Below are 19589 nucleotides of genomic sequence, written 5' to 3'. Positions count from 1 at the left end.
GGTGTATTGTGTCTCTGAAACGGGAAGGTAAAATATCTAAAAGGTGACATGAAAAATATTCTAAGCTGTTAAGTCTTAAATGGGCCTAAATCTCACACTTTCTTCCTTCAACACTATCATTATGGAAATTAAGTGTTGCAGAAAGTCATGAGCATTCCTAAGTTTCATGCGTACTATTTGATTTGCAATTTTTTCAATTCCAAAGAAATGATCAGTCTCCAATTTTTATGGTAGTTCCATTTTAATGGAGAGAGACAAAATATCAACCAAAAACACATCACATACAAGTTATGAATTGATTTGCATGTCACTGAGTTAAAAAAAAAAAAAAGTATTTGATCTCCCAAGCAATACATCACTTAGTACTTGGTGGAGAAATCACTGTTGGTAAGTACAGCAGTAAGTCGTTTCTTGTAGGTGGTTGCCAGGTTTACACACATCTCAGGAGGTATTTTGGCCCACTAGTCTTTACAGAAGTTAGACCACTCCATGAACTGCTGGAAAACCCATCAATGACTCATATTCAGTGTTCTGGCTGAGGGAAGTAGGTTCTCATCTAACATTTTACAGTACTCCCATCCATTGGCCCTCAGTGCGGTGAAGTTGTCATGAACCAATAGAAGAAAAACAGCCCCAAAGCATAATATTTCCACCACCATGCTGTGGAGATGGTGTTGGGTCATTCGCAGCATTTCAGTTCCTCCAAGAATCGCAGGTTGACTTTCTTTTGGTGTCATCTGACCACAGCACTTTCTCCCAAGCATTCTCTGAATCATTTAGATGTTCACTGGCAAAGTTAAGACCAGGACCCTGAAAGACCCTTCTTGAGCAGTAGAACATTTGCCGGCAGTGCAAGATTTCAAACCATTACAGTGTAGTGTGTTCTTGTTGACTGTGGTCCCAATTGCTTTCAAATCATTAACACACTCCTCTTGGGTAATTTTGGGTTGATCCACCACCTTTCACCACATTCTCATTATGTTGATGATCTTGTAGCTCATTCCAGCCTTTTGTAGGTCTAAAATCTTGTCCCTGACATCCCTTGACAGCCCTCTCGTCTTACCCACGCTGATAGAGAGGTTCGACAGAAGAAACTGATTGTGTGGACAGGCTTTAGACACATAAGAGTTAAGATCAGAATGATCTGTAATCGGCTGATTAATTATAATCTGTGTTTTACATGGGCAAACAGCCAATCTGTAGGAGCTGGAATTGAGAACAAATAACATGCAATAAGAGTAACAATAAGAGATTGCAAGGCTGTATAATTGTGCACAGGGATAGATGAAGAAAAGCAAGCCCCCCTCCAGGAGAGCTGAAATCCATCAACTCTACCAAGTCTACGCTGCAGGACTGGAAACTTTGAGTGCCCGTGCACTGCTGACGTTCCTCCACAAGGAGCAGAAGGAACTCACAGCAAATGAAGAAAAAGCAGAGAGTTTGATCGATAGATTTGAGATCAACGAGACAGGTGAGTAAAGGGAGAAATGTGGACAATGTCTTTGGCCTTGCTGTTCATCATCATGGGAAAAAATACTCTATTCTTTGGTGTTGTCACGTAAGGATGCTAATTTAGTTGTAAGAGAATTTAAAGGCTGTGATGCCTGGCTGGCAAAATGAAAGAAGGAAAGAAAAACAAATGGAAGAGTAAGGCACATCAGCCTCAGGCTAATGGACCTGGCTAATGGATGTTCTCCAATGTATTGTGGGCTAATTCACACCAACACAAACAGCAAAACAGAGAAGATAAAAGACTTACAACTAGTCTGTGCCATTAATACACAGAAGCCAGGGCTGTCCAAATTAATCAAATTTTAATTTCAGTTAGACTTTTGTCTTTCACTAATTATCAGAACAAGAGCTGTCGAAACACATACTTTTAGTTTACTAACGTTGAGTTGAGTTCAGTTTTTTAAAATGATTTTGGTGTTACTTCTTCTGAATTATTATTAAGTTCAAGTAAATCAAGTTTCCAGACCTCCATTCTAATTGTACAAGCACAACAAAACTGCAAACATGCCAACTGTGGTGTGAAACATTAAAAACAGTAAATAGGTTTTAAAAGTCCTTCCACTTTATTTCAAAGATATATTTCTGCTCTTTTTAAAGTGTAATAAACCCACTGTTTTACCGAAGTTTGAGAGTAATTGAATTAAATAAGATTGTCCAATGATGTTCATACAGATTTGCGTCATAATTAAGGATCCCTAACAGAAGACCTCACTTTCTACCATTCTTTGCATAAACAAATGTGCTCATGTTTTTCTTTTTCTGCACTTGCATGAAAACTGTATCACACATTTCTCTCAACAAACTCAGTTATTCGTAGAGGAATTGCAATTTAAAAAAAACAACGTATTAAATCATACCATAGTTGGTGATTTTATTCAAAATAAATCAGAAAATCATCCAAACTGCTAAATGTAAAAGCAGATACAGTTGGTATGAACCATCAGCAGTGTAGTCAGTAAAATCAACCGTTTTCACAGCAGACAGTTTGTCACAGCAGGGAGAGCTCTGATGGTGGTGAAAGATATTTTATTAATGAAGTTAGACATGGCACTGAATCAGCTTACACAATACCAGGAACCCACAGCTGGTTCACCCAAATGAAATGCAGTCTTTTTTTTTTCTTTTTTAATTTAATGTCAGATTTCTTTCCATTAAATTCATCATTTGAGCTGACTGTTCAGCTGCATGAGTTTTATTCCCACCTCAGACTAAAGACAATTACAGTACACTTGTGACATCACAATTCATTACCAGCAGAAACTTCACAGAGGCTACATCATGGCTCTGGAGACGCTCCACTGGTCAGTCCTCTGCTGTAATCTAATTTCAAATTTCTAAACAGCTATTTGATGGACTGTCACGAAATTTCACCCAGCTACTTGTGGCTGTAGGAGGATGACTTATAATGACTTTAGTGATTCCCTAACTTTATTATCTAGCATGATCATCAAAGAGGTTTATGAATGGTTTATGAATATCTATAACACACCAGCCGTAACTCTACCAGAGATGTTATAAGAAGGACTATTGTTTTACTATTAAAGTAACGTGGTATAGATAGAAATTAAATGCAGTTATCTGGCTTGATTGTAGATGCTGTTCTTCTTCTTTTTTTAATCCTTAAAGATGAAATTTAAGTCTTCTCAATTCCTCCTCTTCCAGCCAGAGAAAACAGCTCAATGACCTTTGAAGGGTTCCTCAGGTACATGGAGTCCAAAGAGTGCTGTGTGTTCAACCAGGCCCACACATCAGTGTACCAGGACATGGACCAGCCTCTTACCAGCTATTTCATCTCCACATCACACAACACCTACCTGACCGGAGATCAGCTAGTAGGGCAAAGTAGCCTGGATGCCTATGTTAGGTAGGGAAGCAATGTTTACATACAGTGTTCCTCTTCACTTAGCAGTATTTTAAAAAGCCTCGCCCAATGCCAGAGGGAGTACTGTGAATATGTTTTAAGGCACTGAAGTTAAATTGAGAATGCTTTGAACAGATTATATCATAAATAGGTTTTAGTGGATAAGTTGAGTATGCTATACCAAGCACAGCAAATGGAAACAACCCCCCCCCCCCCACACACACACACACACACACACATACACACACACACACACACACACACACACACACAAATATAATCAATGTTTGGTGTATCCAACCTTTGCTTTTAAGTTTCAGTGCCCTCTGTCTCTTCATATAATCCAAGACTGACTCTATGAAATGGAGATCAGGGTTCTGTGGGAGATATATCAACAGTTCTTAGACTCTTTGTTCTTCTTGCCTCTGAAGATAGTTTTTTTATGATTCCTGGTGTATTTGCTGCCTGTATATAAAAGATGGATGTAGTCAATATGACCTTACCCATCGGTTTCTTAATTCTGACTCATCTTTTTGGCCTTTTCCATGTTATTTTTGTATATTTATTTTTTTTGGAGCCAGAAGTGAGCTACTTTAAATGAGAAGAATAGAGTTCTAAGTTATCAGCTAAGGCTTCCAAGCTTGGTTAGCAAACTGTATTCATAAACTGCACGGCTCCATTGCACAGACACACATTCTTTGACAGGTTGTACCACATACTAAGCACTACAGCTTTTCCTTCCCAAGTACTTGCTCATAGGAGGTCTTCTGATTGTCTGGTGTTTTTTCTCATTTATTTTAGGGTTTTAACCTTACACTATAAAGTACCTTGTGGTGCCTGTTGTTGCATTGCACAGAATCGACTAGTTGTTGTATATGTGCCTTTTCAAACATGTGTTGCCAACAGAGAAGTTGCCGAGTGCCCTCTTGTAGACAAATGATCTAACGTCATAACCCAAAACATAGTTGAAGGGTGTTTTTTACTTCTAAAATTTTTACTTTTCGGTGCTACAAATGCCTTTAGTGACAAGAAATAGCAAACGTCATATAATAAATAATCTATAGATTGTAACATTTTTGCACAACCCATTTATATAAATAAATCTTTTTTAAAAAAGCAAAATAGCAGAACACAAAAAATGGCTGCAATGAAGCTCTAAATGCCCTACAACACAACATTAGTCTCCTTCTCCAGGCCTACATGTTTGTCATTTGGATTCTCTTTTGCGCTCTGGTTTCATTGACCCAGTCCTGTGCTGAGGCAGACAGTGAAATTGCTGTGGTGCCTTTATGGGACAATGGAGGTGATTACAAAAGAGGCTGATGGAAGCAGAAGTGCTGTATTTATGGTTCCAGTGAAAGTGCTGAGTTCCCTGGCTGACTGGTAGAGCGAACCCTTCAACCCAGCGGCCCGAGAGCTCTGGTTTACTTAGATAATGATGCAATGATCTTGAGAGGAAAGCAAACTGGCAGGAACAGCAAGCTGCTTTATAGAAATCCCACTAGCTCACAGGTGGGAGAGGGATGAAAATAACATGAAGTGAATGTATACTAGTTACGAGGAATGCATCAAAAATACTAAAATATGCACCCTGGTACTTGTTAAAATGAAGATTGCGTAACTGTGGCTGTGTATGTATCACATTAACTCTCACTTCAAAAACTGTGATATGAGATAATTGTGTTAGGTAAATTGTAAAACATAATGTTGAGAACTGCACACTTCGGTCCCCTTTTTCCAGAAAAAGGTGACACTAGTTTTATTTCAAAGCATCAAAGCTAAAAAGATGAGCAAGCCTTCTTTGGAACTTAGCATTACAATAGAAGCTGAAGAAAAGAGTTAGCTTGGCTCTCTCAGAAGTTCAAAAATGCTTCTGAAGGCACTTGTAAAGATTTGTTTAAAAACGTGTATTTTCACCCAAAACCACTAATGTACTAATGGTCAGTATTTGTAGTCAGCTAGCAATCTGTCAGTGACTGAGACTTATTTTTATAAGTGTGTGAATGGCCTTTGATCGACTTTTTGCACTGCTGACTTCAACCTGCCAGAAAACCCGTATTTATGCAATCTTGTTTGTGTCTCTGTTTCAAGTTTTAGCTGGGCATGTTGTAACTGACTCAGAGCACTATAGTGCAGGTTACCCGATACCTAATGTGAGCACAGATACTTGTGAAGGCATGATGACATCACACCTGGAAAGACTATTTTACTGTCTGCTGTAACTCACCCAAAGAAAGCAAAAGACTGACAGTGTGATACTATGAACTTTGCCTGCAATAACAGAGCCACATTTAACACTTATGTGACATTTTATTACTACAAAGAAAAGCACTTGAAAGCTTACACAGACTTCAGCTGTTTTGCATGCGCCAGGCTCCATTTAAAACACAAATAACTTCTAGACAAGCATTGATTGAAAATGTCTGGAGAAAAAGGCGGATATAAGTGTGTGTCAGTGTTGCATGAAAAAAATATTATAAGCAAAGTGGTTATTTGCCCCAACCTCTTTGTGAAAGTTTTTCTTCCTCCACCGTCAGAAAGCAATCTTGTATAAGATACAGTCTGTACACGTGTGTGCTTCTGTCTGGAACAGTGCTCTGAGGAAAGGCTGTCGCTGCCTGGAGATTGACTGCTGGGATGGGCCAGACACGGAGCCCGTAGTTTACCATGGCCACACCCTCACCAGCAAGATACTTTTTAAGGATGTCATCACCACTGTGGGGCAGCACGCCTTTGAGGTAACAGCATGTAGTTTGTTACATGATTACTGCTTCTGGCGTAGCAGCCAGCTCACTCACTCTTGCCTCTGCGGGCGCCAAGAGACCCTACCGAGCAGCATTTGCTCTCATTAATAACCTCTCTTGCCTTCAAACTGCCTTTGATTTAGCATTTCAGGCCATTCTCTGTGATGTACGACCATACAGAGAGAACAGTCAAGTTGCTGGTAATAGGGTCTAAACGTTCTTTTTTTCTTTCTGGTTTGGATTTTTATTGACAGGTGTCTGCTTATCCAGTGATTCTGTCTTTGGAAAACCATTGCTCCCGGGAGCAGCAGGAGGTCATGGCCGAGTATCTTATCTCTATCCTGGGGGAAAACCTGCTGATAGCTCCCTTGGATCACCCAACTGCGGGAGACCTCCCAAGTCCAAATGTAAGACTCAGAAGATGTGAGAATTAGGCTGTGTGAGTAGCAAAACAAAGAAAGAAAGGAGATGAATCTGTGTTTAACAGTAGAACAGCTGTTGCAAGCGGAAGAATGATGGTGTTTGCACCTGTAAATCCTCATTGTATGCCAGAGCAAAACAAAACAAGAACAAAGTGAGACCTTTTCATCGTCACAAAGGGCCTCATTAGTCTCCCTTCCTAGGCTTCCCAGGCTCCCTGTCCTCCGCAATCATGTGGGGTAAATGGACATCTGCATTTGCAAGCCTCTTTAATCTCAGAGAGTCACAAATCTAACGTAACGTAGTAGACCCTGATAAGTGTCCATCACTTTGAGACTGTTGAGGCACTCGAGCCGACTTCTCCTTTGAAAGCATCTGTCACAGCTCAATATGAAGTGACCAGTATGAAAGACAATGAGACTGCAGTATACTGACTATGACGAGGAGGATAAAGGCTTTGTGGATGAATGTGTGCAGTCTCATGAGAATCTCTTTGGTACTTCTGATTTCTGCTGCAAAAATGAGCTGTGCTCTATCCTTGGAGCACATATTCTCCATATCATTTTTACCTTTATGACTTTGGAAGTAGCAGGCTTACGTAGGAGCCTCAGCTCTAACGGTTTCATCTTGACTATTAACCCCTGCAGCAGGGACAGTTTTCATGTTTTAAAATTATGCAGCTTCACACATGCTCAAGTTACTATCTAATTATAAAAGTGGAACCAATCTGTAGTTTTCAGGATTCCCTCATTACTCCTACTAGTTACATCAAAGGGTTTTAAAGCTGTTTACACAACTTTTTCTAAGCTGTGGAAAAGATGGAAAAGCCAGTTGTCTTGGCTCAGTTTTCAATTATCCAGAGTTATTGTGGGATTAGAAATAAGCCACAGTTAATTAACATGTTATTACACCACTTTATTCTATTTTTACTGTCAGTGTGAGGTGAAACCCCCCTCAAGAACCAATTATTCTTTCCTAAAGTGCATCAACATAAGCAAAGCCTCAATTTTAGCTCTGCAGACTATATAATTTTGTGTACAAGTGATGGAAATTTCAAGAAGTGAAGGGGCCAAGTGAAATTATGAAGCTTGTAATTTTTAGACCATATGGTCTCTTACAAGTTGTTAATGCTGGCATATCTGTAATTAGTTTGAATAATTTGCCTGTGCATACAGCATGCATTGACACTCACTTAACGTGGAGCTTCCTCCAGACCATGTTTCTTCTTCTTTTTTTCTTTTTTTTTGGCTTTTAGCATATTGCTGCTCATTGGAAAAGAGAGCCCTTTAAAGTACTAACAGATATGGAGTCCGGACGGTGAAATGCAGGAGCAGATGTTCGATTCGGTGATTTGATACACCTGCTGCTTCTCTTGCTTTTCTTCTTATCTGCTCTAACTGTGTGTATGTACTGTATGCCCCGCTGTGGATGTGACTCTTTGAAGAACAGCGTCTTTGTGGCAGACCATAGCGGTGGGAGTGGGGTGGTTTGTGCAACAACAACAAAAAAACAAAAAAAACAAAAAAAATTTGGTGTTTGTGCCCAAAGTTTGAAGATGCAGAAACAGTTTGGCTGATGCAAATATGTGGCGTGTTTTAAAAGTGCTGTGTGGATGTTAGTTCGCATTCATTCATGTGTGACTTGATCCTGTGGAGGATTGCCAGGACCTGAAGTATAAGATCCTCATCAAGAATAAAAAGCTCAAGCGTCAGATTGAGACAGAGGATGCTGCAGAGGGAGAGGAGAGTGCAAATGAGGGTGAGGAGGAGGAGGATGAGGAGGAAGAGGATCATCAAACAAAAGCAAAGTTCTGGTCTCCCAGAAAGGCAGGGTCAAAGAAGAAAGTAAGTCAGGGTGCTTTTGTTTTTATTTTATTTTTTCCAGTCAGCTTAAAAAAGAAAAAAGAAATCATCTACAAAAAATAATGTTTGAAATGTAAAGGTAAAGGCATTTTGCATGAGGGCAAAAAGGCATAGCTTTCAACCTGGAACTGTTACTGGAACTTCAATGGTGTTTTTTGTTTGTCTCTTCTGTCCTTAATGCATTGAGTAGAAGAAGAAGGTGGTGGTAGCTGAGGCTTTGTCTGACCTTGTTATATACACAAGGTCTGTCAAGTTCATCAGTTTTAGTCACTCCAGGGACAATCAAAACTGTTATGAGAACACATCTATGGAAGAGAAGAAGGCTTGCAAGCTACTCAAAGCTTCAGGTAGAGTCATTTATTGATTTGAAATCATTAAACAGGAGAAGTAGGATTTATAGATTAAAGTAATAAAGGATGCGTATTTGTAATTGTGAATGTTACAAAATATTATTCGGGTGATCCCAGCAGATTTCTCTTGATTTATCATCCCACTTTTGCAAAGTGCTCAGTGTGCATAATTACATTTCTCATCCAGGAGTCTTCGGATGGAAAATGCAATTACAGTATACTGGCTATAAATTCCCAGAACAGCAAAGGCATATTGAACATGACATATACGTTAGAAGGAAGTAATTTTAAGGAATAAAGCATGAGAACAAAAACCCAGAAATGTGACTCGTACTTTCATTGCTGGGGAAGTGAAAAGAGCCCTCAGAGGTTCAAATCAGCGGATAATCAGTTAAAGTGTCAGCACGCCGCTAAGCCGCAGCATACTGGAGAAACAAAGTGATAAAGAGAAATGAAATCTGTTTCCTGCTGAGGAGGAATGACACTTTTCCACACATACAGCTACATTATGAGCTGGTTGACTTGGGTGTCAGCAACCATGAGCAGTCTCTGCAAATCTAGCTCAAAAGCGTGGTGGTTTTGACAATCTCTGCAGGAAAATCAAACAGCTACTGTGTTAAAGATAATGTATAGACTGAAGCTGTGTGCCATGCTTTTCAGTCCTCAGAAGGAGGAAAATTATACATGGATCAAAATGTAATTTCTTGAGACATTATCTTCCCTTTTTTTACATTAAACAGTATAGCGATTCACTTTCTGCAATGTTTTACAATCACAATTCTTTATATTTGAATAAAAACAACACATTAAGGTTGACAAAACCAAAAGCTTGAGCTGTAGTGTAATGAATTTTAATCATTCCAATGAGAAATAGTGGGATATGTCTATAATCTGCTCAGGACAAATCAAATCCCTACAGATAATGTGTCATGTGCTTCCATTAAACAAATCAACAGCTGTCAAGTCTTAATCGGCATTCTGATTAATGTGACCATTGTCATTGATGCATTGTTTGTCCCGTCTCTCTTTCAGGTTCGGATTTTGTTGAACACAACCAGAAGTTCCTCAGTAGGATTTATCCAACGGGCTTGAGGATGTCTTCCTCAAACTATAAACCTGTGGAATTTTGGAATGTCGGTTCTCAGCTCGGTGAGTTGGAAGACTCACATGGAATACTCAGATACTCGCTCATTATGTACACAAAAGATATTTTAGTCAGACAGCTCCCATTTGAAATGGCTGATTCGTTACAGCAGCAAAGCAGAGTCAGAGTTTGACGTCTGAACTCACGAATGCGTTACAGTAGAGATACTGGGCAGTGATGAGCTAACATCCCCTGTAGCCTATAGGTGGATGCTACAGGCCAGAGGTTGCAGATGGGAGATCTTGCATAAAGATTTCTTTTTTTTTCATCTTAAATAGGGGCAACTGGTTTGTTATGTGGAATTACTAAAGTGATTGTATATACTCTACACATGCACATTCCTATTTGTTTAGAGATTCTGAGATTCATTTAGTTTAGAAAAATTTTCCAAGTGCATGCAGTGTTATCTATTATGCAGTTAAGAAGGCTGCCAGAATTATAGAAATATTTAGAAAGCAGTTAATTAATTAGACCAATCCAATTACAGAAATGAATAGGGCATAAATAATAGATGGTTCCCAAACAGTTTAATTTCAGAATAATTAAAGACACCAAGGCTATGTTCACACTGCAAGCGAAAGTGCATCAAATCCGACTTTTTTGACCCTATGCGACCCATATCTGATCATGGTATGACAGTGTGAACAGAACAAATCCGATATTTTCAAATCCGACCTGGGTCACTTTCGTATGTGGTACTGAATCCGATACATATCTGATGTTTTAGAAAGCGACTGCTGTTTGAATGGTCATGTCGCATTAAATCCGTCTTTTACGTCACTGACACAAGACAGACACCAATTATCAGTGCCAGAGAAGCGCCTGATAAGACATCGCGAACGTTTCCTGGCCATCCCGTGTAGATGTTAGTGAAACTGTTGGGAAGACAACGTTGGAGAAACGTGAACATTTTATTTGTACTGTATAATCTGCAGATTCTGACAGAAATCTGCAACTATCCTTTGAAGCACCGCTCCTCTAAAACAGCAATAAGGATGATTATTAGGCCATATGTCAATAACAAAATAACTTTATAACTTAAAGCAAAATCGGGAAACGTAAAGTCCAAAACAAGTCTTTACATTAAGGGCCATCAGTCAAACAATACTGTGTGGTCTGGGTCTAAACAGAGCGCGTTGTGTGTGACGTCTTCTTTTGCGCATGCGGGACGCTTTGAGCGTTCACACTAGAGCGCGTTTGCTGTCACATTTTATTTGTAGTGTGAACAAGCAGACAAAAAAAATCGGATTTGATCCAAAAATCGTAATTGAGCATTAAGACCTGCAGTGTGAACGTAGCCTAATTCAGCAACTAAGTATTTATTGATATCTTAATGGGCAATAAAAAAAGATCACATATAATAAGAGGAGTTAATGACTCTTAATGAAATAAGCACTGCTTTGCTCTCACTTATGTTTCTTTGAGCGAAACCCTAAAAGTATCAATTTTGATGTGTGAAACTATTTTTTTCCCCCACTGTGTCAACAGGAAAGAAAATACCTTTGACACAAACAAACAAACTGCTTTTTTACTTCGGTAAAAAAGTGCAAAATGGGGATTGCATTTGTCAAATTGCAATTTTGACGCCAACGGTTTTTGTCTGGTGACGAGTTCTTTAAAATGTAAATGCATTTGTAAGCAATGATTGGGGAACTTTGGCCCGGATATTAGAGAACTATGCCCAAATGCCCCGAGACATTGTCCCCAGAGCTAAGTTGTTGGATTGCAAATCATGCATTTCCAGATTTTGTTATGGTCGGTTTCCATTAGTTTCTTAGGCATTCTTAGAGTTGTTTTTGCCACTGCCTTCTGCATTCCTTTGTCTCTGTCATCATTAGTGTCTTGTTGCTTGGTGGGTTTTTTTTTTTTTTGCGTTCTTTCTGTTTCATATTTACATTGTTTTTTCTAATGACCTTGTTTTGGTTTTAATTCCTGTTCATTGGTTATTACCTTCCCTATCCTCAAACACAGGGATTCACCTGTGTTTGATTGTGTCCATCTGTGTCTCATTCCAACATGGGTCTCATTCCTAATACGCCCTCTGTGTAAATATAGGCTTGTCTTTCCCTTTGTACTTGTTCCTTCTTCCTCATCTCTGTCCCCAGCGCGTGCCTGTTTGAAATTTCGTCACCTTTTGGACCCGGTTTTATCAGCTCTTTCGATAAAGCTCGCTCTTTGCATTTCCTTTGAACATGTGCATCTGCATTCAGGCCTTAAGCTCTGTTTAAAAATGTAACAGATTGCCTATGAGGTTAAAGTCACAAGCCTTATCTGTCTGACACTGTCTTTGCCAGTGTTCCTGTCACTCTGTCTTAACACATACTCTTCATACATCTTCATCAGTCAGCCAGTCAGTCACTGACTCTGACATGTAGCCTCGCTGATCGCTGAGCCGTGCAGATGGTGATCAAAGCTGCAGGAGTCTGCGGAACAAAGCAGTAGCCTAGAAGGATCAATTGCTGTTAGATGAGCAGAAGATCCACAGGGCTTCGGCAACACACGGGGAGAGCACAGAAAGAGAAGCTGAAGGCTGCAGAGCAACATGGGGGTTCACACCGAATTGTTTCTTTGCATTATTTATATACGTTATTCAACCCTCATCAATGATTTCTGTCCAGCCAGAGAGAGACTTAATCTGGCACTCTATTCTGATGCCTGAAATCTGTAGTCACTGATGATGTGTGCAGTGCACATGCCAAAACATAACTGTGCACAGCAGAACAGCCCACTGTGCATTCAGTCATTGCACAGTTGGTAATTGTGAATGACTCCCTGATGCAATGAAAGCCATTGTTGCAGAAACATTTCAAGTCATTGTATAATTTAACTCTCTCCTGCAGAATGAAAATGAGCTTTAGAAAACAGAAGGTTTGCAGGGATCATCTCAAGCTGGTTGTTTTATCTAACAAGCTTTAGGCATTTGCAATTTTTGCTCCACTGTGTTGTGTCTCCTTGTTTCATTGTTCAGAGACTGTCCTGTGGTGTTTTGCAGTGGCACTCAATTTCCAGTCTCCGGGCTTGCCTATGGACCTTAATGATGGACTTTTCCAGGACAACGGGGGTTGTGGCTACGTCCTAAAGCCGGCGGTTCTCATGTCCACCCAGATGCGCTTCGATCCCAACAGCAGCCACCACAAGCGTAAATCAACATACCTGCTGCTCAAGGTACACCTATGGAGCACTAGACCCTGAATAATCCACTCATGGTGCATTTATGGATTAAGGTGTAACGTTACCGGACTGTCTGTGGGTATGTGTGCCTCACGTGCATGTATAAGTGTGGATATCCCTCACAATGTAGGGCACTGTGAAGCAGAGCTCATCTTATTCCTTGCACTTCTTGCCTGCAGTTAAATACTTTCCTGCCAGATGCTCTGAACCAACAATGATGTAAAACTCCCCAAGAGTGTCTGTTTAATTAGATTATCTCCTTTAGAAAATTAGGAAAAGAGAGACAGGAGTGATCTAATGCAATTAGACCTGGGGTCCAATTAATAAATCATCTCTCCTTCATTATTTTAAGCAACTTGGGGGACAGTAATAGCAGCACTTGTAATGTACAAAGTCACACAGCAAAAGTGAAAGAAGCTGCCGAAAAAGCACAGTCACATATCTTTTTCTGAGCTCATAAGGAGAACTGTCACGATTTGATCTTATGAGAAGAGATTTGAGAGATATCGAGGTTTTGTACTGCTGAAACAGCATGGGGAACAGTGCGGGATCACATGAAGTAAAGGCAGAGGAGGGAACATCATTATGTTGATATCAGTTTCATGATCGATCATAAGGCGTATAAAAATAAACATATTCTTTAAAGCTTATATCAACTAAACTAAAAGCGCAAACAACAATGAAACAATCTAGTCACATAGGCTTGAGATGTCCATTCATCCCTATTAAACCTTTGTAGCACTGAACAAAAAGCCCCCTTTATCTGCAGAAACACTAGACTAGCACTAGTATACAATACCATCGGTCCATCCTCTTCCGCTTATCCAATTCAGGGTCGCAAAGGGACTGAAGCTTATCTCGGCTGCCTTAGGGCAAGAGGTAGGGCCCACACCCCGGACTGCTTGCCAGTCTGTTGAAGGGCTAACATAGAGCGACAAACAATCATTCACACTCACATTCACACTTATGTGCAATTTAAAATCACCAATTAACCTAACACTACTAACTGTATGTGTTTGGAGTTTGGGACTGGACTTACGCAGAGACGGGAAGAACATGCAAACTGCAAACTCAACACACAAAAGCCCGTCCAGATGCCGGATTCAGACTCAGGACATTGTTGCTGTGAGGCAACAGTGCTAGCTACCATGCCACCGTGCTGCCAAGAAGTATTTTATACTAGTATACTTATTGGCAAATTCTTTCAATACCTGATTTTAAATGTGCAAAATGCCTGACGACCATAAGCCTGCAACTATTGAAGTTTTGTTCAGCTTCAGCTGTGCAAAGAATTTTTTTAGCGAAAGGAGTCACCACAGTAAACATTACCTACTGTAACCCTAAAGTGGCATGTTAGCGCTAGCATTTGACACATGCTAAAGTTAGCATGTAGAATGTATCAGTACACTTTCACACCATAACCAGCATGGCTTTATATGCACAGTGTTGCTTTTCTTTCTTTTCTTTTTTATTTGTTGCTAAAACAACAACCACGGATATTATGGATTGGTGTGAATATTAGACCCACGTAGAAGTGATTGGTTGTCAAAGGTGATTGGAATTCAGATCCAACTTTTAGGAAGGATTTAATATTTGACACCTTGCATCATATTTTTGAGTATAATTTTCTGCATCCAGGGACTCCATTTATGCATGGTATAGAGGAAGTTTTCAGCCTTGGCTGAGTTATGCAGTCTTTAACTTATTATTATTTTATGTTTCTGAATAGAATATCTGTTACACTCCTGTCACATCGCTTTTGTAAATCTTTGAAAATCTGTGTAAATCTTACATCTGACAAAGAAAATGCTTCTTGGTCAGACAGTGTTTTACAAGGACATGCTCAAGTTAAACAAATGCATGTCAGACATTGTCTTCTAATAGAATATGCACAACAACACACATCACGATGCATAAATATGAATGTTGCATGCTTGTGTTTTAGTGTGCCCAGGGCCCCGCCTTTATTTATTCACATCATCGCTCTGTATTATTCGATAACTTCGGGGAAAATCCCGCAATCTCAACACAGCCCTCAACTCAGTGAATCAGACTCATGAGTAGCAGACGGTGTTGTAACTTAGGTAGGAGTGTTTGGGTTTTCAATCTTCAATCTCAGCATTAAATTATTCATCTGTTCAGGAAAACAATATTTCCCCTTGAGCTTTTGCAAGAGTTTTTAGCATAAAACTGTCAAGTACGTGCAAAAGGTTTATTTAATGATGACTCCAACCTGCTAGCTATGAACTCACAAGTAGGGACCATTGTGACTGTGAAGTATCAGAACCTTTGTGGTTTTGTAGCGTGACTACAGAAGAGGAAAGGGACTGTAATTCTAGGCTGGACACTGTAAGGCTACATCAGTGCCAAGCAGGGCATGTCGTGATAAGTACATGCAGGTTTGTCTTTGATCAGGGCCAGTGAGGGAAAGCTCAGTGTGAGACGACTGCAGATAAGCCTGCCTTTCTCCAGACTAGTGTAATTACAAACCCTCCCTCCTCTTCTCTACTGTTTTCTTCTTACTGATTTTTGATTCTTACTGATTCTTACTGTTTCTGAGATTCTCACTAATCATTTACTTAAATTTACTGTATACCTCTGTGTGTGTTTGTCCACAGGTGATCAGTGGGTCCAACCTACCCCTACCCAGGAGTGGAAAAGCTCTGGACCCCTTTGTGAGAGTGGAGATTCATGGGATTGCATCAGACTCCTGCAGAAAAAACACACATACTGTCAAAAACAATTGTAGGTGGCACAACACAAACTGCGCATATCACAACGTACCAAGACACAGCAATCTGTTCTCCATTATGTTAGATCTAGCTTCACTTTGATCAGTTCAAGTTGTGTTTTGTCAGAATTAACTCTAGATCATTGACACTCAGCTTTCAAGAAAGTAGGAAGGACGGATTTCATGTGTGTATTTGTACATGGGAGTGAGATGAGACAAGGAGGGAGAGAAGGAGGAAACAGAGTACCAGACGTAGCACTAGAGTGAATACATCTGGTACTCTGTTATGATGTGCATATGAACATTAATCATATAGTCATCTAATAAAACAGGTAAGGTGAATACAAATGTCATTTTGGATTGAGAAACTTGATCAAATTGTTTAAAAGAATTCAGCAAACCCTTTAAAATCCAGTCAACACTGGTCATGTGCTGTCATCTGTGAGTCTGTTGATTGCTGGTCAGTTATCCCAACAGCTTTTAAATTCACTGTTAGATCAAGTGTTTGTGTTTTTTGTGGTCGCTCACCTTAGTGAGCTACAGAGCGCTGCAGTGAAAATGGTTGAAAGTCCAGTCAACACTTTTCTGCAACATTAGCTTGCTAACTGCAACAGAAACTTGAAATGTTGCTTGGCATTTGACATTGAGGTCTTTGCAGGCGACAGCCACTTTATGTTTAGCTTGCACACATTGCACTGGGCACAGGTAAAGTTAAAATGATGGCAGGATTGTCAGGAATGGAAGGCTGTTTTGGAGGGACTACTGCTTGGTAAACCATCTAAAAGGTAGTTTCTCCCTGCTTCACAGTGAGGCATAGTTGGGCAGAATTGATAAATAGTATTAAATATTATAGAAACATGCTCAGAAAATGGAACATGTGCAAAATTGGAAATATACTATTTATACGGCAAGAAGAGTGTACATTTCTAATGAACTTAAAAGTCAGTATTTGGTATAAACTCCTGAATTTTTCAGGACAGCCTGAACTCTCTTAGGCAACGTTTCTTGTCATTTCTCTAAGTAGTCTTCAAGAATAGTTCTAAAGGCTTCTTGAGGGACATTCAACGCTCTTCTTTGGATGCTGGCTGCCTTTTATTCTGTTCTGTCAAGATGATCCCATACTCATACTCTAGAGAGGTCATTGCGTGTTCTGCTACTCAGGTACGCTTTTATTGTATTGGCAGCATGTTTGGGATTGTTGAAATGCTAAACAATAAGGCTATTTTCAATCAGATTCTTTCCAGATGATCAAAATTTCAAAATCTTTGAGAACTATTGCTCAAGACTACTTTAACAAAAAGACAAGAAAGTATGGCTCTTTGGAACAAAATGTAGAGAAATAGGGGGTGTTTCGACAATATTGCGCAGTACTGTATTTGTTAATTTACCACTTGGTTGATCAGCAGCTTGGCAGAGTGGTAAGAGCGGTTTGTACCTGCAAAAATACTGGCACGGTAGCATTGTTATTCTTATTGTGACATCTGCATTTGTTTCAAAGCAGCAAGTGAAAGCGATTAACTCAGGTTGAACAATAAGCTGAATTAACGGTAACTTTACTTTTTGCACAGGTTGTCAGCGTGTATTAGCGTCAGAGCACTCAAGATGAGCTCAGGCGGTGTGTAATTTCAAAAGCCGGTGACAACTTTAATACCACCTCCTGAAACAAGTATTTTAACGCGTAGCTACACTTTTGACAATAATTTCATGATAAAGTAAAAGTCAAGTTTGTAATATTTTGAGCTCGCCTGAAGACAGCTGGAACAAGCTGAGAACCCAACAGTGTCATATTATCACCCCATAAAACAGAGCTTGTTTACTTGTTATTTATCTGCCACTGTACATTAGAATTCATTTGAAGTTGTGTTTCTGGCCTCCAGGTGAATATAAATCACATACTCTGCCTTTGAAATCTGCTTTTGGGCTCCACTAACTTATGACAAAAATATATTTACAGGCTCCAAAATGCTTTCCTATGTTCATTAGCTAACCACTTTTCTTTGTCTGTCCTAAGTTTTAGCAGACTTCAGTGGATATGTAGAGCCGTTTTATTCAAATGATGTAAGACTGGTTAAAGTCAAAGCCCAAAACCATAAATTATATACCGAAAACAATGATCTTTGTAGGCAGGTGATAAATTTCTCTGTGTTCATCATTACAGTTGACGTCTTTCACATAGAGGTAGCGGTGTGATCCAGTGTTTGATCCAAAAATGTTAATTAGCACCTCAAAGAAACATTAACTGACTCTAATGAAGTTGTTAATTCTGTTCTAGCTCTGAGTCCTCGCTGGGATACTGACATGTCCTTCACGATTCGCTTGCCTGAACTGTGCCTCGTTCGCTTCTGTGTCAGAGATCAGACCGGCATTCTCAGCAGTGAGTTTGTAGGCCAGTACACCCTGCCCTTCAAGAGTCTGAAGAAAGGTGAGCCAGCAAGTGCTGGAAGGTAGAGGGTTGTAGGGCAGTCAGATGAAGGGCTAAATTACATCAGGTGACAATGTGGGGCATCATTGTATTTCCCCTAAATTTCCAGTGGTTTATCTGTGCTTCGGTTGAGTTTTTATGGAAATGATCCTGTATGACCATACGTACTGTTCTTTTCAAACCTCCAGGCTACAGGTGGGTGCCTCTCCAATCCAAAGACGGCTTCAGCCTGGATCCAGCCTCCCTATTCGTCTATATCTCGCATTCCTAAAAAACACATCTCCGTATCAGACTCTCTCACACGGCGACACAGGCACACACGCACACCTTGCCAGCAGATAGAGAAGCGTGGCTGATGTGGGAGCAGCAGCGGCAGCAACAATGAAAATATATAAATAAATCAAAAAGAACCATTTCCTCAGATATAAATACCACTTTTATTGTCAGAAAATAGAAGTGCATTTATTTTTTCCCCACTGCCTGCAACTGAGTGCTGCAGAAGAAAAGACCAGAAGGCTCCAGTGAGTCTGAAAACACACATAATAGTTCTCTCCTTGCATCTCTAAAGTAATAGAGACATTCCTAGAGTAATGATTTTAGAGGAGTAGATTGATCTCTTTTCTTTTTTATGTGGTAAACTTGATTGCACATGCTGTATAAGGGTCTTGCACATCCACAACATTTTTTGTGGGGGAAGGAGGTATTTATCGTTAATGATTAGAAAAACAATATATCAGGCCTGAAACGGATGTGTAGCGCCAGGATAAACTAATACTCCACGAGCACAGCTTTTAAAGAGTACCATCTTACAGCCCTACTTCCCTGTTAGAGACCCTTCAGGGAATAATATAAATAAGATTCACAGAGGTATACATAATTTAACCAGATCCAGTTCAGGGAAGTCTATTTCTATCCTCTTTCGCCACTAAATCACTATGAATGAGGCAGAGGAAAGTATGGGTCAGCAGGCCTGTCAAGAGAAAGGACAGCATTAAGATAACACGAAGACCTGGTTGTGCCTTGAAAGTGTGCGCGTCTTATTTTTCTTTCTTTTTTTTGTCATCATGTGATTGTCTGCCTTTGCGTGCACACGTGCTAAATCGGTGTTCAAATGCTCCTGATGGATAAGGCAAAAGGCTGGTGAGGGGGCGAGTGTTAACTCAGCCCCACGGGCCAAAAAGGCAGAGTTGTCATCCTGCTCACACGCTCTCCCTCACCCCCTCACGCCTCCAGTCCCACTGGTCAAGGACAGTGCAGCTGACGCAGCCTGAGGGGACAAACACACTCAGGTAACAAACCGGCGGTGCTGCATCACCTCCTCTTTAATCTGTCGCGTCCACAGCCTCGGCAACGTACACGTTTACAAGGTCTG

The 19589-nt window shown here is 40.1% G+C and overlaps 1 protein-coding gene across 2 annotated transcripts; it reads left to right on the top strand.

Moving 5' to 3' along the window:
- Nucleotides 1-1284: 1284 nt before the first annotated feature.
- Nucleotides 1285-18488, top strand: LOC146628085 (1-phosphatidylinositol 4,5-bisphosphate phosphodiesterase zeta-1-like). Of its 2 annotated transcripts, none has more exons than XM_085357564.1 (11): nt 1285-1471; nt 3175-3376; nt 5967-6111; nt 6372-6524; nt 8202-8381; nt 8590-8746; nt 9782-9898; nt 12886-13058; nt 15683-15809; nt 18068-18217; nt 18406-18488. In XM_085357564.1, exons 1-11 carry the CDS (start codon nt 1285-1287, stop codon nt 18486-18488), a joined length of 1674 nt encoding a protein of 557 aa, XP_085213690.1. The 2 variants fall into 2 exon arrangements, with proteins under 2 accessions (XP_085213690.1, XP_085213689.1); XM_085357563.1 differs by having other exon boundaries at nt 8193-8381.
- Nucleotides 18489-19589: the final 1101 nt, after the last annotated feature.

Source organism: Diplotaxodon limnothrissa, linkage group LG7 (genome assembly GCF_057381915.1).
Source record: "Diplotaxodon limnothrissa isolate DT_005_m linkage group LG7, D_limnothrissa_male_GT1.1, whole genome shotgun sequence".
NCBI classification, from domain to species: domain Eukaryota; kingdom Metazoa; phylum Chordata; class Actinopteri; order Cichliformes; family Cichlidae; genus Diplotaxodon; species Diplotaxodon limnothrissa.
The sequence above is the reverse complement of the archived record's forward strand: the minus strand, read 5'-3'. Positions and strand labels throughout refer to the sequence as shown.